Below are 27,851 nucleotides of genomic sequence, written 5' to 3'. Positions count from 1 at the left end.
TGTCATTTGGGAAATAAGGAATGAATGTGTACTTCATCTAACGTACGAAATACAATATATATACAAAGGCGAAGATTTATTTATGAGAGTCAAGAGTTTTTTTACAAAATATTTATTTTAAAAATCCACGGACATCTTCTACGCTTAAATCGATGTGTTAGTAGTTGCAAGGTAAATAACATAGATATAAACCCTGTTAAGATCTGCGCATGCGTGCCATACCGGAGTAGTACCGTCGTCCGCTTTAGGGAGTCGTCATGTCGATATGACTATAGATCGTATTTTGACATTATGTACTGCAGGGGCTATTTTCATCGCATGGCTTGTCTGCTGGCTCAGTCATACTTTGGCTATCTTATACGGGTAAGTGTGAATTGTCGTTGTTTTGGGGCTTAATTTCAGAACAAGCACCTGCCGGCGGGAACGCCTCTAATCCACATTCAGATTCCAGACACAGGTGAGCGCACAAATACCAGGCAGGGAACCGGTGAAGGCGGTTGTCTTGTTAATCACATGATGCTCGTTTCAAACAACCCTTGTCAAGCGAACACTAACATGTTTGTCTTCATCTACAATGATAACCTAATATTATTATAGGAATTGTCAAAATGTTTTAGCCTAATAGTGAATCACAATCTTACTACAAAAATATTAACCCCAAATTGACAAAATTTTGCAACTGTCTACAAAGTGAAAATATCACAGGGTGACACCAGTTCCTTTTACTTCTGTCATGTAATGGACTTTGATATGTGTATAGCTTAGATGTAAATTCATCAACAAGTAAGACAAATATCACCAATGTGGTCTAATTTAATCTGATACAGTTACGAAATGGCATGTTATAATCTTTAAAGTATCTAATGAATGCATATCAAGTTTAATCCTATATGACCATTAGTATCTTCCATGCATATGTTATTGAGTAAACTGCATGTGTTTAATTTGAAAGGGAGTGTAATCATGCTGTTTTGATTTCTCACTCAGTAAGTGTCAAATACATGGATGGCAGAAATATTTTTGCCTCCTGTCTGAGAGACATCTGAATATTGTCTGTTGATTTATGGTCACATATTCCCCTGATTGTTCCTAGATTTGTCATCATGATCCACATAAGTTCTTTTCTCTGGCTTTCTTCTCACATCATGCTGATATGTCCGTCGGAAATACGTTGAGCCATGAAGATCTGGGATGTAACAGGCCTTCAGCAACCCATGCTTGCCACAAAAGGCAACTATACCTGCCTTAAGAGGTGACAAGCAGGATCGGGTGGTCAGGCTTGCTGACTTGGTTGACACATCATTGATTTCCAATTTCGCAGATCCATGCTCATGCTCTTGCTCACTGGATTGTCTGGTCCAGACTTGATTATTTCCAGATCATTGCTGAGTGTGACTTAAAACTGAGCTCAGTCACTCTCACTCGATCTGACCTGTTCTCTGGTGCGAAAGTGGAAAGTTAATTACTTTTGTGGTCATGATGTAACATGATGTTTCAGTTTAGTTACCCGTTTGATATGTGCAATACTAGGAATAGTAATATCATCATTTTGATTGTGATTATTCAGGAATGCATAATCTTGTCAAGCAGCACATTTCTCATTTTTATTACTTCATTTAGTCATAAGCACCTCAATCTTCAAATCATTGTGTAATGTATTCATGTATTATATATATTTATATCATAACATGAACGTGAATACAACAACCTGTGACCAGTGACAGAGGATGTAGCTTCTTGTTGCATTCAAAATCTGTTGATTACTTCGATAATGAACATGTTGAAGAACTTTTATAAACAATTCAAACAGTGGAATAAATTGACTTGTCAGTAACTAGTTGAATGTTGTAAGTATATACCAAGCAGATTGTTAAACATTCTAACAATGCTGTACCCATTTACATGTTGGAGATAACGTGACAGAGAAGAGATGTGAGTCATGGATTCTGTCTCCTTGTGATAACATTGATCACGATAGATAGGTCAGACTTGTCACATATCAGACAGTTAATGCCCTACTTGTGTCATGGCTATTCTTGCATCATAAGTACAGGTGCAGAGTGAGTGAGTTTAGTTTTACGTCACATCTAGCAATGTTCCAGCAATATCATGGCTGGGAACATTAGAACTTGGTTTCACAACGCATTCTACCTATGTAGGGATTGCACACAGGTCTTCGGCTTGACAAGTGAACACTTTAACCTCTGGGCTACCCTACTTTATGAACTGTGAAATACAATGAATCAGGTTGTTAATTAAGGAGCCTCGATAATTCAAGATCTGTTGCCATGGATGTTGTTAGTGTTGTCTGGCATGAAGTGAAAACAAGCTCATTAATTATATGTGAGTAACACAGCACCAACAAAAAAATACCCCAAACTTGTCAGAGATATGGGTTTGGAAATGTCATTTAATGTTCATTAGACGACTGGAAACATCTATGTTCTCTCACTCAAGGCATCTGAAATTTGAAAATCACTTGTATGTACTGAGCAGTATTAACAGCAAATCTTTGCTGTAGACATCTGTAAAGATCTGTTTGTCTTTATTATAATGATATAATGTGATTTGATTTTCTTGCTTAGTATCTGCTTGTTAATCTGAGCTCTTTTTCTCTGATTGTAGTCTGACCTTTCATAGTCCTGAGAATTCTTATCTTTGATTGTAGTCAATGTGTTTAGAATGGGCTTAAGGAGTTCGTAGGGCTTCGAACATTTCGAGAAAGGCTAGCATGATGTATATCTCATCGAGTATTGCCAAAATGTCCTCTGTGGTTTGAATATAAAGAAATATGTACATGCCTGAAATCGTATGTTCCATTCTGATATACCTTGAAGTTGTGATTCAGAGTAAACACTTACTCACTGTCGGTAGGTCAGTTCTACATCGTGTAGCTCATGTCCTGATGATGAATCAATATCAGCTGTTGAAATCAAGATGGTTCTTCAATCATAGAAATTCTACACCATGTTTCCTACAGTCAATTATGCACTGTTACATATACATAAAAATGGTTTTGTCAATATATTGAACTCCACCAGTCATCTGTTGACACATGTTGCACAGATCTCGTTATACACCTGATTATGTTTATTGAATGTCAGGACAGTATGGACAAGGTGTAGGCTGCTTGTACATTCAGTCTTGTTGATCAGGTGTCAATGGTGATGGTTCTATGGTTACCTAATGAGTTGGCCTCAGGCCACAAGTATTTTCCTTCTTTGCTATCAAAAATGACATTGCATTTCCACCATAATTAGTATCATATATAGGTTGTTCTCCTGTTGCATGCTGACCAACCTGCCTCTTGTCACTTAACCAGCAAAGTATCACCCTGGGTTGACCAGCTCAATTTTGCTGTATCCACTGTCAACAATGGTCCCCATAAGTTTCCAGCCGAAACATGCTAAACAGCCTTGAACCTGGGGTCACATCATGGATGGCTGGTATCAATACAGTGTTCAGATTGGGGGCCAAAAAATTGGCAATAAAGTACAATGGCGTTTTATTTAAGCTGTCACAAGTAATCCAGGAAACATTAGCACAGACAGAGCCGCCCATTTAAACAAGGCTCTGTATTGTCCTATTTTCTTTCAGGGTCATGGTAAAAGTTGGGAGGGGGTTGGGGGAGGTGGTGTTTGTAACTGTGGTCTAAGGTCAGTTTTTTGTCATTCAGTTTCACAGTCCCTAGACAACATTATTTCCCCTACTGGCTAGCCTTCCCTGCAGCGCTAAAGCCCTAAAGGAAGCCTTGATTTTGAGTACCCTATGGGCCTCTTTTTATTTAAATGGGATTTTTTGTTTCTATAGAAGTGGTATATACATTCAGAGAATAAATGTCAGTCTGTAAGTCTTTCTCTAGGATCAGTACCCAGTGTGTATAACGACACATATTTGATGCACATTTTGTCATCAAAATGCATGAGAAGTACTTGATTATGATATAATATTTCAGAACAGGTTCCAAATTGAAAAGCCAGTCTTTTTTATTCACATCCTTTTCAGGTACTTGTTTAGTTATATCTAATTCACTCAGCTTGTTTTTTGTTTAATGCAGTTTGTGTTTCATGTCAAAATATACATGGTGCAAGGTCGATCCAACTCGGTATATAGAGTCTTGTAGCAGATGGTTAATGTAGGCAGAGGTTTTAACGATTTGTCTTAGAACATATTTTCTGCAGTAGACAGTGTTTTTAGAATACATATGTGTTAGGCTTGAATCAATGTAAATGTTTTCATATACAGTAAACTTTAACAAACTGAAAGGGATCGGTAATTTTAGTTTGTTTTAAAGGTAGTTTGTTATTCTCATTTTAGCTAAATGATACAGTAAGTGCCTACAGCTTCCTGTAGCTTTTTCTGTCATTCAGATATTGTGTACACTAGCATGTTCAAAATTTTGGTTACAGTTGGCATGAACAAAAATTCAATGTCTGTTGTGCCCAGAGGCATTCAGGAATCATTTCCTTGTACACTTCCACTGTATGTTTTAGATGACAAGTTTGTAGCTGATAATTTTTTTTCAGCAAATGAAAATGAAAACTAACACTGGAGAACATAGTTTACATGGTAGATACAGTACATGTTCTGTTAAAGAAATTATCATTCCCGCATGTATCAGTAGTTCTGAGTCAGTGTAATTAAAATGTTTTACAATCATCAGATTACCTGTCATTTAGTGTCACTATTCTAATTACTGAAATTGTTGAAAACTAGTTGCTGGCACTAAACATCAAACGAAAAGAATGAAGAGTTTGAAATCCGTGAGACAGCTCTTTTTGTTCCCACTGCTTATGAAAATTGACATGGCAGTGGGAAGGCCTAATGGTTGAAGCATTCACTAATCACGATGAAGGCCCAGGTTCAATTCCCCACATGGGTACAATGTGTGAAGCCTATTTCTGGTGTCCTCCTCAATGATATTGCTGGAATATTGCTAAAAGCAGAGTAAAACTGAACCAACTTGCACATTTACTTTGAAAATTGACTTGCGGGGATTAATGTAACCATGACCTGGTCTTGAAGGTTATTTTGATACATGCTACCCTGATATGACTGGAATGTTGTTGATGTGACATAAAACAACACTCATTCCCTCATTGACTCTGCTCATTCTGGATTTTGTTTTTTCATTCTTATATACTTATGTTTAATAATATCTTTGGACATGCTGTGTTAAAATTGCTTATTTAAAAAATATGAACCAGTCAGAAAGCCAGTTGTTACATGACTACCTTGTTTGTTGCAGTAAATGGCTCCTTCATCGGGCCCCTCATGACATGTCCCCTGAGGACCAGCCGGGCGTGTCCATCATCAAGCCCCTCACTGGGGTGGATCCTAACCTCAAGACAAATCTCACCACTTTCTTCACCATCAACTACCCTGCAGTAAGTATAAACTACTCCATTTTCCACACTGGACAGCAGAGGCTTACAAGATGGCTAAATATTTCAAGTCTAGCTTTGAAAGAATTTTGTGAGCTGTTGATGGGCATTGGTGCTAATTTTGATATTTGTTCTTTACTTAAAAAGCTTCAAGACCCCATTCCAAAACTTACTCCTAAAGGTTTATTAAGTCTGCGAATAAAAGGTCAGAACTGATCTTCAGTCGGTGTCTAACAGGATCAGGTGGGCAGGCTTGCTGGCTTTGATGACAGTAGAGGTGAAATGGTACACTCTCACCATGGAACAGTTCATATTGCAGTACTAGACCTTCGGTTCGGTCCGTTTCAGTTCAGTATGTGAGACAAGATCATAATGTTGAAAGCTGACAAGAGCCAAGATAAACCTTACATTGTTTAATAACATAGAAACCATGATTTGTTATTTTATAAATTATATTAAATTAATTGACACAACATAATAAGAACTGGATGGCAAATGCCAAGTGTTCCTTAGTGCGATCATCAGTATTGTTCGTAGTGCTGTATGCTAATAGCATGCATTCCAGATCTCACGTGAGATGACTCGGGTTGACCGTTGCCGACAATTTTGCCGACTGATCACATCTGTAAATAGAACCTAATTTCATTCAAGTCGATACATTTAGAACTGACCAGTTGTTAAAACATATTGAGATGTAATATGATGTGTATCAAGTAGATCATCTTTTTATTGATTGAGTGCCGTAGATAATGTTTTCTTAATTGACTGGATTAAAAACTGACACTGATGCAAGTTACAAAATAAAACACTGATTATTCGGTATATCAAGTTCTAATTACATTTGCATAACACTTAGAACTCATTCGATCTTAATTTCAATGAGCTTATCTGTTGAACATGTGTTCATGTTCCTCTTGTTTCTTATTCATAAAATGTATGTGGCTGTTAGAAATTTAGGAAATTAGGGTTTTTTTATGTATCAGATCATTTTTATCTCCCTGGCATGTAGTACCTGTCCGCTTGCCCATCTGTCCATCCATAATCATTTTGTTTCCGGAGCATAACTAAAAATCGTTCAATATTTTTAGACCAAAATAAGTAAGTAAAATAAACTGAGCCTAAGCATGTGCCTTTTGCTGCTTACAGATTTTTGGCGTTATTGTTTTTCTTGGTTTCCATGGAAACGTTTTGGTCTTAGTCTAATGGGAGGGGTGGTCTTCGATTCCGGAGCATAACTAAAAAAATGTTCAATATCTTCTTCAAAACTTGGTAGATATCTGTGGCCGACACCAAAGTGGTGCTTTGTGCTATTTCCAGATACATGTATTTGTCATTTTTGTTTTTCCCAGTTTCCATGGAAACGATTGGGACAAGTCTCAAAATGGAGGATAAAGCCTCTTTCTGGAGCAAAACTGGAAAACGATCTGATATCTTTCAAAAGAACTTGGCAAATATATGAGGCAGATCTTGAAGTGGTGCCTTTTGCTGTTTACAGATATTTGGCATTTATATTTTCATGTTTTCTATGAAAATGATTCAAACTTCGTTAAAAATTACATCAAGTATCTGTCAGATGATATGTTCTTTCAAATATATAGGGGCTGGGGGAATATTCAATTGTCATCTTCTGATGACTTTTGTTTTCAAACTGGATTGACATATATTGTCTTTGAAAAGAGCTAATTATCCTGACATAAGCTGACAAGTAGATCAGTTTTTCAGAATTCTTCAGAAAGAAAAATACCTGGCGATACCTGGTGATTTTACACAATATACCAGTGTTATTTTCCATCTCTTGCCAGCAACCAGTTTCAACAGGTAGATTATGATGTGTTGTAAATAATACTCTTCACATGAACGATAGAGCCAACTCGGTGAAGATCGAGCAAACATTGCATAACCATGTCCTGACATCCCACTCAAGTACAACCAAAGTTAGTCTAGGGCCTGATAACCAGATTGAATCATGCTTCACGTCAAGCTCTGTGAAGTATTTGCAGCATTCTGGTCTCATGTCTGTGCATGCTGTGAATAATACATTGCTGCATCAATTACTGTCAGCCTGGAACTAACGTATCTCTGTCTATGTCTGTTAATAAATGCTAAACAAGGTAGAAACATGGTAGAAGCATGAATGCTTGGTGTGACCATGGTGACAAAATACTTGACATGCTTCCTATCATTTGTATACTATCCATCAAAATTTTAGACTCACCAGCGCAAATGTAGCCACTTGCTTCAGTCAACTGTTCTAAACTAGATTTTGCCAAATATTTCATACGTTTGAAAGTTACTGTTAACACATGAACTGATGTATTGTGAAACAAATTTGTACTGTTGAGAAGATTATTGTCATGAACTCAATAAGTGATGAAATAGTGAATTCTTAACTACACCTTTAAAGCCTCCAGCAAGCTACTGATGTCTTTAGGACAAAATTGGTGGTAATGAAATCAACCACTGGTTTATCTCACCAAAAGTGATTGTTCAATGATTGCTGACTACTGCTGTGTGAGGCTTTCAGCGGAGAAGAAACTAACTATATATCTTGCTTGCTATTACCGCTAAGATCTGGGGTTGAAAATGTCTTAAGCAACCCATGCTTGCCACAAGTAGAGACTATGCTTGTCATAAGAGGCCTCTAACGAGATCGGGTTTTCAGGCTTGCTCGCTTCGCTGTTACTGTTGCTCACTGGGTTGTCTGTTCAAGACTCAGTTATTTACAGATGGCTGTAATATAGTTGAAATATTGCTGAGAGTAGCGCAAAACCAAACTTCCTCATTCAGTATTAGGGTTGGCTTTGTAAGGATGGAAAAGCAGAGACCCAGATAAGCTGCACATCCGCATAATATTCACATAAAAAACATTTCCAATTGCGCATTGAAATATAGTTGTTGCGTAGCGATTATGTCGTTTCCAATATGTTTATGTTGATTTTCCTTAGGTATGACATATGGCAGTACTCACCTGATAGTACTCTGATATATACTTACCTGAAATTGAAATTACCACAAATTGAAAAGCAGTGAGTAATGGAAATTGAAATACCCCCCCAACATTCATAATACCCATTCCAAAGTGGGTACAGTATCCACATGAGCTAAATCTTATCAGGAGCTCTGGAAAAGGTTACCACCACTTATGGTCATCATATAAAATAAAGAATGATGTTAATGTTGTGGTCAGGTGTAACATTATTTTTGACATTTTTCAGAAAAAGTGCAATCAAATGTTATTTTCCTGCTTGACCATGTTGACAAACGGCAAATGAACTAGAATGTTTCAACTTTCAAGATACAATTGACCATTTAAGTGAAGTGATTAAGCTTTTATAAGTAATTGGCATGTGAAAGTACTTTTTCCACATTTACTCTAGGTTCTGCCCATACTGAGAGTGAGGCAGTTGTCTAGGGCTATTTGTTGGCTAGTGTTGTGAACTATCACAAAATAATTGTACTAAGATTACAAATAATTTTGATAATCTTTTTAATAAGTATTTCGATGCAAACAGCTGTGAAGGTGCAGCACACATTGAACTGGGAAGCAGACCGAAAACGACAAGTTGACATTATTTCAAAACAAACATTATCTTCCTTCATGTGAACAGCAAGAGAGATTGCCCATTTGAATACCTGTAGCTGGTGCTTTATCTCTGGATTAGATAAACATTAGTTGGTTTTCCTGAATCTTATAGTTATGTTTATATACAGTGTATGCAGTCAGTGGAAGGAAGTGTGCATGTGGTGGAGGCCAGTGCTCCAACCTTATCTCTAAGATTACGTTAGACCTTTACTAAGGTTAGCCTCCCGTTACACAAATCTACCTTAACTAAGGTTAACCTTAAGTTGGGGTTGATCACTAAGGTTGGTCCGACCTAACCTTAGTGTCTCTTTGACATTTGTTTACATAATTTTTATATGCACCTTAGCGTGCTCAAGGATCAAAATAGTGCTTCATTTGCATGCTGTGGTACAGTGAATATTGAAATGACATTGATGGGAAATATTTTCAACAAAAATGATTGAATCAATATACAGCATGATTCATATTGGTGGCACCTTCCATCTCACACCTTAAAGCTGTCAAATAGTTGGAATATTGCTGAGTGCAGCTTAAAACTAAACTCACTCACAGTTTAACGTGAATTACATTGAATTCCAGTGCACATAGCAGGAAATGTGGTTTGAATGATATCTTACTTAGTGGGCGTGGTCATATGTCCAGGGCAAATGAAGCGAGATTTTTCCTGCAGTCTTGATAGTGTTAAAGAAATCGATCTCTCAAGTTAACAGGTTAACAAGTTTACATGATGTTTACCAATTTGTTGAACAATAAATTGAAATGGTTTAAGTTTACCTGGCTTATCAAGAGGTGTGGCAACTCATATTTCACAAAGGCTAATTATCTGTTTGGTGCCCGATGGCATAGTTCTAGAAAATGCATTTCTGTTCATCATGATATATATGGTGACTGAAATGTTGAGATGCATTTGAGGGCAAAGGTCCATTCGAAATATTATCTTTTTAAGACTGATGCTTTCAATTAATAAGAAGAAAACCAATCAGTCATGCATTGTTCATGGGTACCTCATTACAAATAACAGTGGAATGGTACATGCATCCTACCACACATACACACTTGTGCACATGTCCACATACATGGACACTCATGTACATGTACTCACTCAGGCAGTACGCACATACATGCCCACATGCAAAGATGTTCCATCTATAATCTAACAGAAATACGGTGTAGAACCAAATGTAAAATAGTTCAAGTAGTACTAACAGTTTCTCTTATGTAGTGATAGTATGTCCCTGAACATGGGGCTGTGCACTCATGGTTGTCAAGATCACACTGTCGTTTGAATTAATGTACATATGTGAAATTTGTGTCATGTGGAGCCAGCTTACATGAGCTTCATAGCATGTCGTCAGTGTAGAATTACTTGGCAGGTCACGACATCACCGTCTGTAGTAACAAGAGGCTCGCAGTCACACATGGTATTACCTTCCTTGACGTTAGTAACACGTCTTATATGACCCAGCTAAAAGATTTTGAGATATCCCAGGCTTCAGACACTGAAGTTCAGCAACACAGATACCTTAGGTCACTTTACTTCCACCACTCAATTGTTGACTTAATGGTTTATGCATAAGCGTAGGAAAGTGGTATGTCTAATCGTGTCACCCCGCCCCTGCATTGAGTAATCAGGTCATCCTGGGACCCCTGACTCACCTGGCAGGTATGGTCGTGCCCATGTGATGATGAGGGTAGGCTAGTCACAGGTCTGTCTGGTAAATGAGTAAACACCCACTGTACATAACATTTTTTACTTATTTATATGTGTGACAATCATTTCTGTAGTTAGACCATTGGGAATAATGTAACATCCTACTAACTTTATTAATTTCATGAGTGGCTTGGATTTCCATGTAGGTTGATGATGTTTGAAGTCCAGTCTCTTAGCTGCGTTAAGGATCTGGTGATCATTGGTTTAAGTTAAAGTTTATTATCTGAATACTCTCCCTATTCATTGTGTTTAACCATTGAAACTTCTGAAACTTGTATTACATAAACACTGGTTGAGTTAACTCATGTGATATGAAGCATGTTTTAAACATGTATAAGGGGCCGTTCATAATTTATGGCTAGGGGGAGTGGTGATGATTTTGATGGAGATGTCACCCATTTTGTTCTGGGGTGGTAGGAATTTTCAATTTATGACTCATATTTGAGATGGTCATTGATTTTTGTACATGAGAAATGGGGGGGCACTTTGTAGGATGGGTCATCATTCATATTGTACATATATTGCCATAAAAATAGAATATAAATCATGAATCATGGTCTCTTCTCCTGTTTCTCCACCCTCCCTTCCCCTTCCCCCACCTCCTAAATTATGAATGGTCCCTAAACCCCGTGGAATTCTTTTGGGACCAAACCTACAGTTTTTAGGGTAATCGAAAAGTGGAAAACATTCCAGTTTTATCTGACACTCATGCAACAATTTTCTAATTTCAAAGCAAATGTCAAGATTGACATAATATTTTTTATGTGAACAATGAAAAATGTAAATGGGCACTGGGAACTTGGTATATAAAGTGTACACTAAACAAATGTCTTTATGTTTCAGTTTGAGATCCTCTTCTCAGTGCAAGATGAGCATGACCCAGCAATACTGCTCGTCAAAAGTTTAATGGAGGCCTACCCAAAGGTGGATGCTAAGCTATTTATTGGTAGGTGGGATTCCTGACTTTGTTCAGATTTATTTCAACCCACAAAGGTCCCGGGGTAGAATAGGCCTTCAGCAACCCATGCTTCCCATAAAAGGCGACTGTGTTTGTCGTAAGAGGCGAATAAAGGGATCGGGTGGTCAGGCTCGCTGACTTGGTTGACACATGTCATCGGTTCCCAATTGCGCAGGTCGATGCTCATGTTGTTGGTCATTGGATTGTCTGGTCCAGACTCGATTATCTACAGACCACAGCCATATAGCTGGAATATTGCTGAGTGCGGGGTAAAACAAAACTCACTCCCTCACTCAGATTCATTTCACAATCTGTACTTGTTTGATAACCCCATATTTCGCTCTTGTTTCATAACCCATCCGTGATATTTCCGTTAAAACTCCACCATACACTTTGTTCTGATGAATCTCCACTATACCCTGGAATGTATGTATATGGACAACCCCACATTTGGCACTTGATGGATAACCCCACATTTGACACTTGTTCAATAACCCCACAGTTGCCACTTTTACCCTACATTTGGCATCTGAGTAATACAACACGTAACACCTATCTATGTGATACCATCATGATATGAGTTGTTTCAAAGGCATTTGGAAGTTGGTGGAATGAAACTAAAAATGCTTTATGGTTCAACTTCTTGATTATACAAGGTCACAACATTTCGAGACAGTTCCTAGTCTTTTCTTCATGTGAAGTGATAGTTAGTTTCATCATGATATGGCTGAAATATTGCCGATGTGACTTAGAACCTTAACTATTTCTATTTGATACTGTCACTTATGTGTTCCCCCAGATGTTTAGCACTTGTTTGATGCTCACAAGTTCACCAACCTGTGAAGATACAGGTTAAGATTGGTCGTCAGTAAACCATGCTTGGAGTAGGAGGCTACTAGCTGCATCAAGTGGTTAGGAATATTGTGTCCACAATAGTCAATGTTTTCCTCTTCTCGGAACTTGAATATTGCTTTAATCTTTAGCTTTAAACTAAACTCACTCGCCGGCACTCTCTTATACAGGTACTCAACCGCACACTCATTCACTCACTCAACCACCCATTCACTCTCTCAGGTTTGCCTTAGCACCCACTGTGAGGTACGGGGCTCAGGATTGCCCAGATGCTGTCACGCTTGAATGTGTTCCTGGGAGACTCAAAGGAGATGGGACACATTCATAACTGTACAATAGAAGCCAGTTGTGTGTTAAACCCTATTTCACTACCACCTTATTGGCCTTTTCAGGGCAACTTTCTGTATGTATTGATACCGTGGGAGTCTGGTCCCCAGCACCCTAGGTTCATTGTAAAAAGTGATCAAATAGTTTTGGAGCTCTGGTTTAGATTTTTTCAACATGTGTCATCTTCTTGATGATCATAGATCTTTACTCACATCAGTCACAGGATTGTCTTGCCTTGATTATTTACAGGCCCTTGACAGCTTGAATATTGCTGGATGTAATGTCTGTCACATAGTTCTAAACATGACACAGAGCACTGTTCCATACAACAAAAATAATTACCTTGCATTTGTCACGACCCAGAAACTTTAGAAGCTGCAGGCCTTTATTAAAAACACTGCAGCTGATTGTGGCAGATAAATCAATACTGACATTTACAGACTATATAAGGAGCCATACATATTTGAAGTTGTGACAATATCAGCCTGCCACAGGTTTACGAGCAGGTCCATCACTGATGCACTCGTGTACAGTTATGACCAATGTAAGGGTAAACCTGCTAGAATTTCATGAGCATGTTCATTGTTTGTGTTGCTGGGTTAATTATCAGTGGAAAATGGAAATTTATTTGTATCGATGGACCCTTCTCCAGTAAGATATTTCTTGGAAACTTGAATCATGGCTCCATCTGTGCAGAACGATGGGGTAGCCTTGTGATTAAAGCATTCACTCATCATGCCAAAGACCCCGTTTGAATTCCCCACATGGGTACAATGTGTTAAGCCTATTTCTGGCGTCACTGCTGTAGTATTGATGCAATCTTAGTAAATATTAGTGGCGTAAAACAAAAATATGCTCACTCACTGTGCAGTAAGACAAACCTGTGAAGATCCGGGATACAGTAGGTCTTCAGCAACCATGCTTGCCACGGATGACCACTATGCTTGTTGTAAGAGGCGACTAACAGGATCGGGTGTTTAGACGTGCTGACTTGGTAGACACGTCATCAGTTCCCAGTTGTGCAGATAGATGTTCATGTTGTTGATCACTGGGTTGTCTGGTACAGACTCGATTATTTACAGAACATCACCATATAATTGGAATATTGCTAAGTGCGACATGAAACTGAAGTCTCTCTCACTCGGTATTGGGGTGGGCTTTGTAAGTATAGAGCTGTCTACCGCAGTTTTGAATTATGGACACATAACGACATTAAGAAACTTCAGTTTCCTTTCAACAAATAGTATTGGTGTTAAACATGATTTTTGCAACATGTTCAACACATTGTGAAAAAGCGTCTAAACTGTCTCATGTTGAATTATTAAGTACCTGTCGGAGTCTGTCATGTGGATTTTGAACAGCTTTGCCAGTGGTCACACCTCACTGGGTCCCAGATGTCACCATGGCAACAGATATGACTAGATACCCTATGATGATCAGTTGTGAAGGACTGGACAGAGCTTGGTCCATTATTCCTGTGAATCTATAAGCTGTAATTACTGTGTGTACTGTGGTCAGATCATTGTTCAGATGTCTTTTATCTCATCTGCTGCTGTGGGCAGGTGTGTATATGGGGTGATTAACAGATATATAGTTCAGGTGATTTGCAGTATTGCTTTGACGTTCACGCTTCTGAGTGCTTTGAACACAATGACACTCTTGGATAATGTTAGATTATCCATATCAGAAATTTGTACATTAGTTTCATTCAGTCTACCTGATTCTACAACAGGAGAAACAACATTTGGTTGATTATGATATTACCAACAATGTTGACAGGACATTTTCTTGTGAGACATTGGTCTGTTTGCATCATAGATTCTATGATTTTACAATTGTTGCTATGAATTTTAGCCTTGGATTGTGCCAATACAAATACACTAGAAAATCTGGACCATGTGAAGAAAATTCCTTACACATGAAAGCATTAAGGCATTAACATATACTTTCATTGATTAAATATATTTTCCCCCAAAAAGAGGTGACAAGAAGAAACGTAATGCTGATAATTTGGTGATGCTGCTTAATTACTTTCCAGGTGTATATTTACATGAATTGAGAAGGCTTGTTGAAATTGGAATTTTAAAAATGACATTTCAGGTGCAGTTTCAGAAATTTTCAGTACCTGTACTAATTGAAACCTGTCTTATAGGTTTGACTGCCCCATTTAAATTTCGGATGCACCTTTAAATATTTTCCCTGGTTCTAAAAAGTAGCAAATATGAATGATGAATGATTCTGCTTCAATTTGGCATTACATATATTTATGTGTCTCAATTATATGATTTCTGCTATGTAACTGATTCATGAGTACACAAATGTTTCTACTTGTAACAAGTCGCGCAGAGAAAAACACACAACTTCCAAATAGTTCACCTGTGAAGGTCCCGGGGTAGAATAGGCCTTCAGCAACCCATGCTTACTGACTTGGTCATGACACATGTCATCAGTTCCCAATTGCACAGATTGATGCTCATCTTGTTGATCACTGGATTAATAAAAAAGAACTTGAAATCTGGACTTGCTGCATATTCCAGACTTGCATGGGCTTTCTTGAATATTATTGTCTTAGGGTTAGTATGAGAGACCAACATGGCAGTGACAGAAACACTTGCTCTTAGGCTCGAGGCAGGTATAAATTCTTCTGGGTGAATAAGAACCATGCTACTTGTCACCTGTTCTATGTGTCATTGTTGATTATAAAGATGGAAAGACTCTCAACTGTATCCCCTCTTTTGATAAGTAATAAAAAGCCCCACCATAATCACTTAAATGTGTTCGCCCCACTACTGTTGGTTAATATAAAATGAGTGTTTTACTACATCATTTTTTTTTTACCTGGGCCATTAGAAAACAGCTTGGACCAGTAAGTTTTTATTCCTACTAGCCCGAAGGGCATGACTGAAAATAAGGTTGGTTTCTATCACTGTGACGGGGCTGAATATTGGCCTTCAAGCAGGTTCAGATGTGTCCACGTCATGTCAAGGCAGCGTGTATACCTCAAGGGTTACTTGCAGCAGTTACATACACAGTCTAAGGCACAAGGAATTTTCTATAGAAATGTATAAGTCATTATCCGATATATATTTGACATATGATGAATGGACGTCTTTCACACCGTTAGTTCCCTGGTATCCGAAGCTTATGAAAAGAAACTGACTTCACGATATTAGATGACATACGAACAGAATTGTACACATTTATTCTTTCTCACTGTAACATTGCCTTTTGATGTCAGTTACCAGGCCAACATAATATGGTTTGAATGTTGTGGATCCTTGGCTTGAAAAGTTTCCACTAGAGCTTGCATATGCTATATAACACATGAACCAGTATAAGCAATCACTGAAAAGTGCACTGTAGATTTTATCTACATTTACAAAGGACATGCCAAAAGGTATCAAATTAGTAATTGAGTACCTCCCACTTATCAACAGAAACAACAACCTTTGATCGCACTGAACATGCTTGAAGGTTTTTTCTGCACCATATCTTTAATCCTTTAAAATGTCTTTATGCATGACATCAGAGGTCTTTTCTACTTCTGATAAATGTATAGAACCAGGGTGCAGTCTGGCTTCGCCTGCTACGTTTTATGTTTGTGTCAACTTGTCCCAGCTGCTGGGCCTGTCAACTTGACCAATTCACTCATTCAGTGACCTATTTACGAAATTTACAAAATGTTTTTTTTAGATCTGTCTGAAATATTTGTTAACCAAAAGCATTTAGTTACGTTAAAATGTCCCTGTTTCAAAGACGCTATTGTTGGTGATACATGTGCTTTGTAAGTATTACCAGAAATGTTTTTGTGTCCGCAAGTGTTGGACTTTGTTCACTCTGACTTCATCTTTTAAATGTAATGTATTGTAGCTCATAGTATTTGACAGAAAATGTGACTCACTTTCATTGTGTTATCGCATGAGGCGTTGTCTATGTAGGACAAAGTGGCTTTCACTCACATTACTGTCAGGAGCAAGTTGTCAGATTGCCTCAGTACAAGATGGTTGATGTGCTTATTGATCATAACAATCAACAATTAAACCTTACATTTATACTACATTTTAGAGTGAGTTAAGTTTTACGTCGCACTTAGCAATATTCCAGCTATATGGCGACGGTCTGTAAATAATCGAGTCTGGACCAGACAATCCAGTGATCAACAACATGAGCATCGATCTGGGCAATGGGGAACCGATGACATGTGTCAACCAAGTCAGCTAGTCTGACCATCCGATCCCGTTAGTCACCTCTTACGACAAGCATAGTCACCTTTTATGGCAAGCATGGGTTGCTGAGGGCCTATTCTACCCCGGGTCTACTACATTTTAGAACTCTGTAGTATTACTACAGTTTATGTCTGATGGTATGTCTGTGGTATGAAAGAATCGGATGGCCTTAGTTCTCTAAAGTATATGTTAGTCAGTGTCTACTATGAGGCAATGTGTACAATGACTGAAATAACCATTCAGTGTATATTGGCTGGTAACAGTTCAGCACCACCGCTGTTACACTTACCTTCAGGGTCGGAGAAGGTAAGAGTAATTTCAACAATGAGGTTGAATTTACCTTCAGTGTGACTGAAGGTAAGAGGGATTTCAAAATTAGGTTTGAACTTAACTTTAGTGCCAGTGAAGTTAAGAGAGACTGCAACACAGAGAAAGTCCACATCAGTGTTCGCATGAACACAGAAACCTGCATTTTTCATGCAAAAAAAATAATAGAACCATGCAAAAAGATTCTGACCTACGTAATTTTAAAAAGAACCTAAAAACTGCAACATATAGACAAAACATTTTAACAGGATTTTAAATGAAAATTTCACGCACAAAAGATTTGGACTGCATATTTTTAATTTTATTTCTGCACGCACTCGTACAAAACCTGCTGCGAACACTGCATATGGAGGAGGAGGACCAGGAAGTATTGGGCAACTCAGCATGGGTTGAGTTTAAGTCCGCACCACGCAAACAACAACATATAGGATGAGGAAGTACACACAGGTCAACCTCTATCTGTGTAGTACTTTGTGGTTACTATCAAAAAGACGTACATGTACATGACCCAACCAGTGCACATCCAGGATGATAGGTACAAGCTGAATGTTGTATAGTGTTGACTGGAATTTATCATGGTTTGATGCAGGGTTGGAATGGGCAATTTCCACCATCAGAGTATTTGGTACTATTAAATGCTGGATGTATAATCCAGTACGTTATACACAGAGATGCCAACTCCTCCAAATTTATTGGAATCATGCCATTGAATTGCCCAATACTTCCTGCATGTTGATTCTGCCATTCTGACAAAGCCAAATTCCTTCCAATTTTTTTATTTTCAAAATATAGCAAAGAATCATCTAGGATCATTCTTGAATCTCAATGATAAGTAAATAAATACAACATTTTATTTACAGAAGTTCCCTAATTGTTTGGGAGGTGGTTATCATGTGTCTGGATTTGATCCCACAATTGTAACATGGGCACCAGAGCACCAGTATAGTCACATGTAGTAAATTTTTGTGCACATTGAGTATATATGCTGCCATTTAATTTCTGTGAGCAGTGTTTTGAAAAAGAGGCAAACATGTTTAATCAGTGGTGCTCTTGTTCAAATGCTTGTTGATTTGATTCAGTTGGGGTACTCTTATCTTTCAACTTTAGCATAGGCAAACTTTTGTCCCTTTTCATAGGGAACTGGCTTGTTTTCCTTGGACCCATTTTTTATTGGGGAGCCCATTTAATAAAAGGCTTTGCATCGTCTTCAGCCTTCTTGTATGTTCTCTGATACCATACCTTGAGCATGTCTGTGTTCCACACATCCCCTGTATGAATGCGTGGTTTTGTTGTTTAAAACACTCAGCAATATTAAAGTGTGCAAAATAGTCACTGGCCCATGAGCCCATGACTAGTAAAAGTCCAGTCGGGGCAGTAAATCTCCAGTCTGTCCCTGACAGGGTAGTGGATTTTCATAGGCTGATTTTGTATATATATCACTCTCTCTGGCTTGTTTCATTATGACTTTTAAATCATTCAAGATTATGGCCTGATGAAAGTGTTTATCATATGAGCAGTTTAGTGATGAAACCTATGTCTACATTCAGATATAGAACTGGCGAGTTATTCTGTCGGCCAGTAACTTTAGGTATTAATATGCCAACTGGCTGCAAAATATGGAAACTGTTTCACACTCTGTATATATAGGGCCTTTTCCAATAAATTGTTCAAATTGTTTTCCTTGGGTACATGTAAAGAGACTCACTCACTCACCCACCCACCCACCCTCCCACCCATTCAGTGATATCCAATGTGTATTTGCAGGAGTCAAGTCTGTTGGCGCCAATGGCAAGGTGAACAACATGGTAAAACCTTATGAAGCAGCAAAGTATGACATTGTGTTGATATCAGACAGCGGACTGCACAGTAAGTCTTTTGTCAGTAATCTAAAAACATTTCAATGTTACAGAAATATGATTTACTTGAATCATATTGCCTTGGACTTAGATGGTACAATTATGGTCTGATGTACTTGTAATATGTAAGATCTGTCGTGTCTATCATGTATCTCTAGAATTAGTATGTGTTTTTGTGTGGAGGAATTATTGGTATATGTTTGTTTACAGTGCGTGAGTCAACCCTGAGGGGCATGATGGCATGTATGACAAAAAAAGTGGGAATGGTGCTTCAGATGCCCTATGTCGCAGATAGAGAGGGCTTTGCTGCTGTCTATGAGAAGGTATTTGCTTATTAAAGTAGCCATCCTTTATTTTGAAAATGTTTTCAAACTTGAAATAAACTTACACATCATGTATGACTCTTTCGTCAGTTGAACATTAACATACTGAGGGCCTTAACATTAATGTAATAAAATGGGTACAATGCCCCCTATGGTGATATTGCTGGAATGTTGCTAAGAGCAATGTAAAACTAAACTCAGTTACTGTATGTACAGAATATTAATTGATCATACTTTTTCCTGTGTTCGCAGGTGTATTTTGGTACTATGCAAGCACGCAACTGTTTGGCAGCAAATTGTGTTGGCATCAACTGCTCAACTGGAATGTCCTGTCTGATGAGGAAAGATATTCTTGACGAAGCAGGAGGAATGGCATCCTTTGGGAAGTATCTGGCAGAAGATTACTTTTTTGCTGAAGCTTTCAGTCAAAGGTATGTGAATATATGGCCCTTTTCATTCATGCACATACTCTCCAGCACTCACCTAAAAACCAAGAGCCCCAGAAACAGTGCATGATGCTTTCCTGTAGGGATGATACGGTATACTGGCATAGCTGGTGAAGCAAACTTCTTTGCTTCATGAATTCAATTCTCGATCACTTACATACCATATTCATAAATATTTTAAAATGAAGTCTTTTTATTTGAATCTGAGTCTTATTTATCAAAGCAAGACATATGTCTTCATAAATTCCAACCTCTTATTTAAATGTGAAAGTACTTACTATTTTTAAATACATTGTAGGTCTGTGATTTGGTTTGAATGCTGTAGAGTAAGTCAGATGCCCTACATCATAAGTCGTTCACTGGTCATGAGGGGGCCTTGGGCTCATTTACCCTCGAGGTTTCTTTATGTTCCTCGAGCCCGCAGAGTGAGGGGAACATAAACAAACTTTGGGGGTACATGAGCCCATGGCCCCCGAGGGACCAGTGAACAACATATTTATCTTACCAAACACCTGAATTTTAATTTTGAACTGTTTGAAAGCATTTCTGCTGAATGCGAGGCAAATTGCCATTTTGCAGACGACACAAAGTAAACAGATTTGGAGTTGTCTCCCTTCCATTGGTTTTCAATCACAAAACATCAGTAATTTCTGTGCTTCATGAGTGATTCAGTGTTGTTCAAGATAAAAAAGTACTATCATGAGGCACCAGAAGAGTTCGGAATTCCCAGCGGTGTACATTGAAAATAATACATCGCCTGTAAGTAGGGTACATTGAAAATAATAGAATAGCGCTTAGCCAGTCAGAAAGTGACATTCATGTGTAAGGTAAGATAAAAGATGATGTTACGCCTCATATAGACATGTGAATTTTCCCTAGATCTCCCCCAGAGTTTTTGTTTCATTTTAAACATTTTACATATCTATGTAAATCTGCAGTAAAGACCTCCAAGACCCCAAGTTTTCTGTTTTTTGGTACTTAGCTGTTCTCATGTTTGCTCATATTGCATGTTTTGATTTGTTATGATATGTTCCAGAGGGTATAAATGTGTTCTGTGCCCTGAACCAGCTCTACAAAACTTGGGAGCATACTCAGTTGGGGAGTTTCATCGACGCCTTATCAGGTATGTCTCATGTCCCTTCTTGTCGGCTGTTCATAGATAGTTGTTGTAGGGCAGGTACACTTCAGATGAAGTGTTATCATTTACTTGGAAGATTGTTATGCAGCAGCACTCAAAATAACAGATAACAATGACATTTTAGCTGGTTTACTATGGTTCTTCAATCTGTGTGAACATTTTTTACTAACACTCACGGTATGAATGCAGAGAATTAAAATATTGTGTCCATAACATTTATTGTACCGAATTCTTCAGACATACTTCCCATATGGCCTGTCAAAAAGCCTCTGAGCCCTGTTCCCCACTTTAGTGTGTCTAGGAAAAAACTTTTAATATATTGAAAACTGAAAAACATTCACTAACAGATATCCATCCCATGTTCGGAGGAAATGGGGAAAATAGTTAATTTTTATTAGGGTTGTAACAACTTAAAACCATAATACCTTGTTTCTTGCTAGGTGGTGCCACCTGCGAATGTCCATGTTACCGACGCTGATCTTACTGGAACCCATGTCGGAGTGTATGATTATTGGAGTCTTTGCGTCTTTTGCCATCCAGTATCTGTTTGATGTCAGTGCTCTCGTGGTCTTCCTCTTCCATATTCTGTGCTGGTTCCTGCTAGATTATTCCCTCATTACAATTGTGGAGGTACGTACGTCACATTCATGTCAGTCCTTGGACCCTGCTGTCCAGGGTTTGAACCCAAATTCTGAAATGACCTCTGATGATAAAAACTTGTGAGGGGGAAAGGCAAGGGGAAGTGAAAGACAAGGCAATGGGGAATTGAGGGGCAAGGCAAGGTCAAGCATTTTTGTCAAGCAATTTGGCAAGGGGAAGTTAAGGGGAGGCAACTCTCTCCATTATCAAGCACATCTGGATTGCCAAGATTTATCTGTAGTTTTTATCGAAAACCCTCAATATCCCTTCCCTCTTCATATGAGCAGTGTTTAAGAGGTAGCTCAGATCATGATCCAATGTTTTCCAAAGTTGTGTAGTTCTGGTCTCCTTTCTGTAGAATAATAGATAATGATTTAGATAGTGATCTTGTTTCAAACCGCCCAAAACGTTACCAAATGTGCCACTGCCCAAGTTTGTTCGTTTATCTTTTTGGTTAGGTATCTGAGGAATTTTGCACCCATTCTGAGATGTTCAATGTCATTTCATCAACTTGAACACTTTTCTTTGTCCAGATTTTTGTGTCATGGACATAACAATTTTCTCTCATTTTTTTTTTCAGAATGGTCCTCTAAAATTTTCCAAATTTGAATTTCTGGTGGCATGGCTGATGCGAGAGTTGTTGGTTGGTTATGTGTTCATCCAGTGCCACAGACTCAAGCATATAACATGGCGGAACAAGGTGTACCGTCTTCGATGGGGTGGTCTTGCAGAGGAGATCAAGTCGGAAAAGGTTTGAGGTGCCACAGAGAGGCGCACCTCAAGGTGGCAGGGTTTAGTGATGTGCTCAACTGGCCTGACCGTAACTACATTTTACACTGGCCTAGTGTCTGTCAGTGGTGCAGGCTTGTGTCAGTGTAATATTTTCAAGTTGGTATGCTATTCAGTGTCCTGATCCACAAGGCGTTCATAGCCTACAACATTTGTGGTAAACCAGAGTTATGAAACGTTGTAATGTTACGAAGACTTTGTGGATGGGACAAAGGTCATTCTCAGCTGTTCTTTTTGTTCCTTATCGGGCATTGTTGTGTTAATGCAACACATATACAGTTGAACTTTCAGCCGGATATTTTGCCTCAACTTTCCCTAAGGCCAAATAATGTATTGCAGCAAAGTCATCATTCTGTGTCTCATTTTATGTTGCTTGCTGATGTGATCTTAGAAAGTGAGACGTTATGGATGTCAGCTTGTTAATTATGAGGAGATCTTAACTGATGAGAGGTGGTGAGGTAGCCTGTGGGTACAATGTAAGAAGCCCATTTCTGGTGTTCTCTGCTGTGATATTGTAGGAATATTGCTGAAAGGGGCATAAAACCCAACTCACTCTTAAATGAAAAACTAAGATTGTACTCTGAAAGGCACAGTCAATGAAGGAGTAAGAATATTCTCCAAAATGTGCTCCTCGTAAGAAAGTAGTTGCCATCTATACATTCTGATGTTATATGTATGTCACTCCTAAATGCCATTCAGTGACTTAGTAGTGATCTTAGTCACAAAACACAAATATTCTTCAGCACGAAACTGACTAATCAGTAAGAGTTCAGGATACATTTGATTGCCGATATTTGTCAGACAATTGATGTGAACCATATATATAATGTTTTGAAAAAGGGGATGGGAGCATTGTTCCAGAACTAGCTGAGAAGTCCTTGGTCAGGGGGCTTGATCACTACTCCTTGTGTGGTTCCTAGTTATGTCTCCAAGTAGATTATTATAAAACAAACATGTTAGTTTATCCTTGGAAAGAATTATCTCTTTAGGAAAACCTCTTTGACACTTTCCAGAGTCATCGTATGTCCCATTTCTGATGTCGCTTGCCATGATTTTGGTTGGAATATTGCTAAAAGTGGCATTAAACCGCTCACTCAGTGATCATATGTTCTTAAAATAGTTGATGAAAATGATACTATTTTCATGAATTGTTACAAGGTTTAGTGATTATTCAAACTTAAAGGTCACATGCAACCAAAAAGTCAAACATAATTTAAATACTGTTATCAATTATTCATGACATATTATATACATTGCTGCTTGTAAAAAATAAATAAACAAAATGACAATCGCGATTCAAAAGTGCAATATTTTGTACTTGGGCTTACTTCCCTTGAAACAAGCCTTCGGGAGACTGAACTCAGTCATAGCAGGTGAGGGTGCACTCAAGTGTAATGATGGCTTTAGATTGGCCGGTTCATTTGCTGATACGCTGAGGGCTCATTGTGTGTACAGAAAAATAATCTGTTTGATGAGAATTTTAGAAGTATGGTGAGTCACAAGGAAGTAACATTCTTTATGGATAACAACTTGTTTAATTGTGCTTGCTGTGTCATTTCAGCATGGATTCATATATTGTTTTCAAGCAAAATCATATGCACTAGGAGAAGTTGTTATCCATAAAGAATGTACATAGAGATGTTGGGTTTTGTAGATACATGTTCGCTGAATTTGCGTTCGATTCAATTAAAAATCATCTCAGTAGAGATGGTGAACTACTGCATGGCTGGAAACTGTCATTCGTCCAAGTACAAAGCAGGACTTGAAACTGACAAGACTTTGCACCAGTTTCCATCAGATCCAGTCATCCGAGAAAAATGGATGTACACGTAGTTTGTTTGCAACCCACAGACATAAAAACATGTCATGTGTACAAGTATCGCACCTGTCTAATTACATCATGTGGCAGAGACCGGACTCGGGTGCACGAGTCGTAAATAAATTTATTTTGTTTATGGCGTATAGCCTGATAGGTGTTAAAGGTTCAAATTGCGTGTGGTCAGTGATTGAAGCTGTGTATTGCATATTGTCGTTAGCAGACAGGCAGACAGACATATAGGTGTCAATAAACCAGACATTGAGCTTTCTCTGTGACAGAGGCTGCTTACCACAATCAACAAGTTTCTTCAATGTAATGAGTAGATTATTTACTTGCTTGCGTACACAACCAAGACTAGACTACTGCTCACGACCACATACTCCGGGCAGGCATATTGTTTCAAGCTCCGCGAACCTATTCACTGTGCATGCGTTATGGGCGCAGCGCAGCACAGCTGTTGAAACCACTTTTTCCCCCAGCGCTGGGGGAAGTTTAGTGAATCGTTTGAACTCCAATTTTGTGGGCGTTTTTTTTTTGCATCGCGTTTTGTTTTTCAACTTTTTAGGTTGAATTGCCACTTTTGGTGATTTGTTTCGGTAAATGCATACCAAAAGGTATCAGAATCTGCAAAGTTATATTTTACATTGCATGTGACCTTTAAATGTTTAAATTGGACTAACATGTCTGTGTATTATCAACAAGGAGATATTACCTAGGTTATTTTTTATGTTTTTATGTTCTCCCCCAGCATGGACTCTGATACCTGCCCCTATTGGCAGTGAAATGACGAGCCTGTGTCTGGGTACGTTTCATCAGGGTTATCCTGTGCTTTGTCTGATTGTGTCATGCACATCATGCCTTGATCATCTGTGTCAGAATGCTCAACAGTAGTTTTAAGGTAAGCGTAGTGATACGAAACTAATACTGTTTACTCTGGTTTGTTTTGTTTTGGACAATGATTTGAAAATGGATTCAGACTGGTTTATTTTCTTGGATATTCACGTACCGCCATCGAAAATGTCCAGAAAAGACTGCAAAATTAATAACGGTGTTAAGTGACCTAATGCTATTTGTCTCTCAAAGCTGCTGAATCGAAACGAGGAAAAATGATCACTTGACCGTAAATAAGATTCAGTATAAGAAATTTAGCACCATTTTACTTTTGAGCTTTCAATGATGTTGCCACTGAATCATATAGACCATTGTTAATCTTTCATCTTGTCAAGTTATGTTTGGAAAATAAGGTGGGCTCTAACAAAAACCTCACTATGTCAGTTACGGACGTTAAAATTTTTAAAAAAACATGGCAGTGCAAGAACCATAAAAGTTACGGCAAGTATGTTTCTATGTATCTGACATGATTTGTTTAATTGAAATCTGTGTGAAGTGAACCATGACATATAAACATTTCGGTCCAAAATGCCATGTTTGTTTGATAAATCAAAATATAAAACTCATCAATCAACATTTGGAATTCATCAATCAATGTGAACCTCATCAAAAGGCTCTGATACAGCTTCTGTGAACATGATACGTTTTGTCATGGTCTGCACTGTACGTATCTTTTAAAACCAGATATTGGAGCAGAAAATTGTATTTTTCAAGTCCACTGTCATGTATATCAGCCTACTGTAAGTCTATGATATGTTGTACATTAGAGGAAGATGTAGTCTTTCGTACATACCCTGAAACAAATTCACCCATTACAGTTAATACAAGTCATGAATATGTTTCAAGTATAGATTACAACTATTCTGAAGGGGAAGAAAGTCTCTTTGCACCTTTTTATTATATTATGAATCAAATTTAACTGTCAATGGTATACATGTCATAAAAGTTACCTGTACATGCAAAAACCTGGTTGGATGTGATAAATTGATGCACATTTGCTTTCTGTTGTCGGCATTTGACATTATCAAAGATTGGTTTAGGTATGTTGAAACTTTATTTCATCGTATCAGTGTATGCATGATATTATCAATGACATATTTAAAGTTGACCATGTTCGACTAACCCAATCTATCTTTAAGATAATCTGTATATTCTGGGTTTTTTTAATTGTTCATAAAGAAATTTTCAGTGCTCCACGTTCAGTGTTGAAATCAACTTCAAATCAAATACTGCTAATCAAACCACATCTCCCTGTATATGATACATGTTGATTCTTTGTATTTATTATTCCACTATTAAGTCATTTTCCTGTTTGGGTAGCCAAGTGGTTAAAGCATTTACTTATCATGCCATGGACTGGGGTTTAAATCCCTATCTGGATACATTATGTGAAGCTCATTTCTGGTGTCCCTGCAATGATATTGCAGGAAAATATCTAGAATTGGCATAATATCGTACTTGCTCGCACTGTCACCCTCTAATGTGAAACATATTATAAGGTAAGAACTATGCAATTGATACTTGTCAATCACTCCAGCCAACAGTGGTTCTGATTTACAAATCTGTGTGTTATTTCAATATGTTAATATTTTTATACCAGTTTGCTGTTCTGTTAAATTTGTTTATGTGTGTAATTGTTTGTCCTCAGTAGAACTTCTAGTACTTGAAATCCATTTACATGAGACACTTCTCGGACACTTATTCCTTAGTTTGGCTATTTCTGGATTTCTGACCTCCAAAATTGAAACTAAAGCACTAGGTCATATTGAAAGAGTTTAATGGAAAAACAATCATGTTGGGTATCCATAACATCCACTCATTCCGTCACCTAGCAAGAGGTTGCCAGCAACTGGTGCCACAAAGATCTGATACTGATATTCTCACCTAAAGCCCAGGGTTGGAGTTAGATGGAAAACATAAGCCGAAAAGTCCACAAATATGGGAAATAATAAATGACATTCATTAAGAAAGCTGTGTAAATGTTACCTTTGAAATGTGAAGTATGTTTCAGCTGTATCTTTGCTTATGAAACATGGAGTTGCCTCCATTTTTAAAACTAAAAATAGTATGTATGGGTTGTTGGTCTGAAGCAGATCCAACCATTGTGGTAGTCAAAATCATTGTGCAATGCAGGTGAATTTCCTGCTTCTTCCTCCAGGATAGAATGGAGGAGGGATATAGCACGTCTCTGTCGATCCATTAGTAATCATTCTGTTTAAGATGGATTGTCATCTTCCTATGACTGGTTTTGAAATACTTAAAATTCAGGAGTCAAGTGATCAAAGCATCTGTGGCCTTGCTACTGTGGCTTAAAAAAGTGATGTCTATAGTGCCCCTAAAACTTGGCATAGTCCACCTCTGTACTTGTGAGTCAGCTGTTCCCTGCCAACCCTGGCTTTTTGGGTGTTATGTCCTTTGCTTTGAAGTCTTGTGTGAAAGATGGATCTGAATTGCTATATTGATATCAAAATAAAGAAAGATCAAACATGTATTTGTCTTCTTGTTTTCTGACATGGCATGTTATAGCAGAAGCTATGTTGGTTGTTGATTACACACTCACCTTTTTTCAAGCTATATGGCTA

The 27,851-nt window shown here is 38.1% G+C and overlaps 1 protein-coding gene across 1 annotated transcript; it reads left to right on the top strand.

Annotated features, from left to right (window-relative positions):
- The first annotated feature begins 212 nt into the window (after positions 1-212).
- Positions 213-27,758, top strand: LOC137293983 (ceramide glucosyltransferase-like). Its single transcript, XM_067824893.1, has 9 exons — positions 213-363; positions 5,249-5,387; positions 11,522-11,624; positions 19,133-19,234; positions 19,435-19,547; positions 19,800-19,978; positions 21,030-21,116; positions 21,572-21,761; positions 22,351-27,758. Exons 1-9 carry the CDS (start codon positions 266-268, stop codon positions 22,525-22,527), a joined length of 1,188 nt encoding a protein of 395 aa, XP_067680994.1. The 5' UTR covers positions 213-265; the 3' UTR covers positions 22,528-27,758.
- Positions 27,759-27,851: the final 93 nt, after the last annotated feature.

Source organism: Haliotis asinina, chromosome 1 (assembly GCF_037392515.1).
Source record: "Haliotis asinina isolate JCU_RB_2024 chromosome 1, JCU_Hal_asi_v2, whole genome shotgun sequence".
NCBI classification, from domain to species: domain Eukaryota; kingdom Metazoa; phylum Mollusca; class Gastropoda; order Lepetellida; family Haliotidae; genus Haliotis; species Haliotis asinina.
The sequence above is the reverse complement of the archived record's forward strand: the minus strand, read 5'-3'. Positions and strand labels throughout refer to the sequence as shown.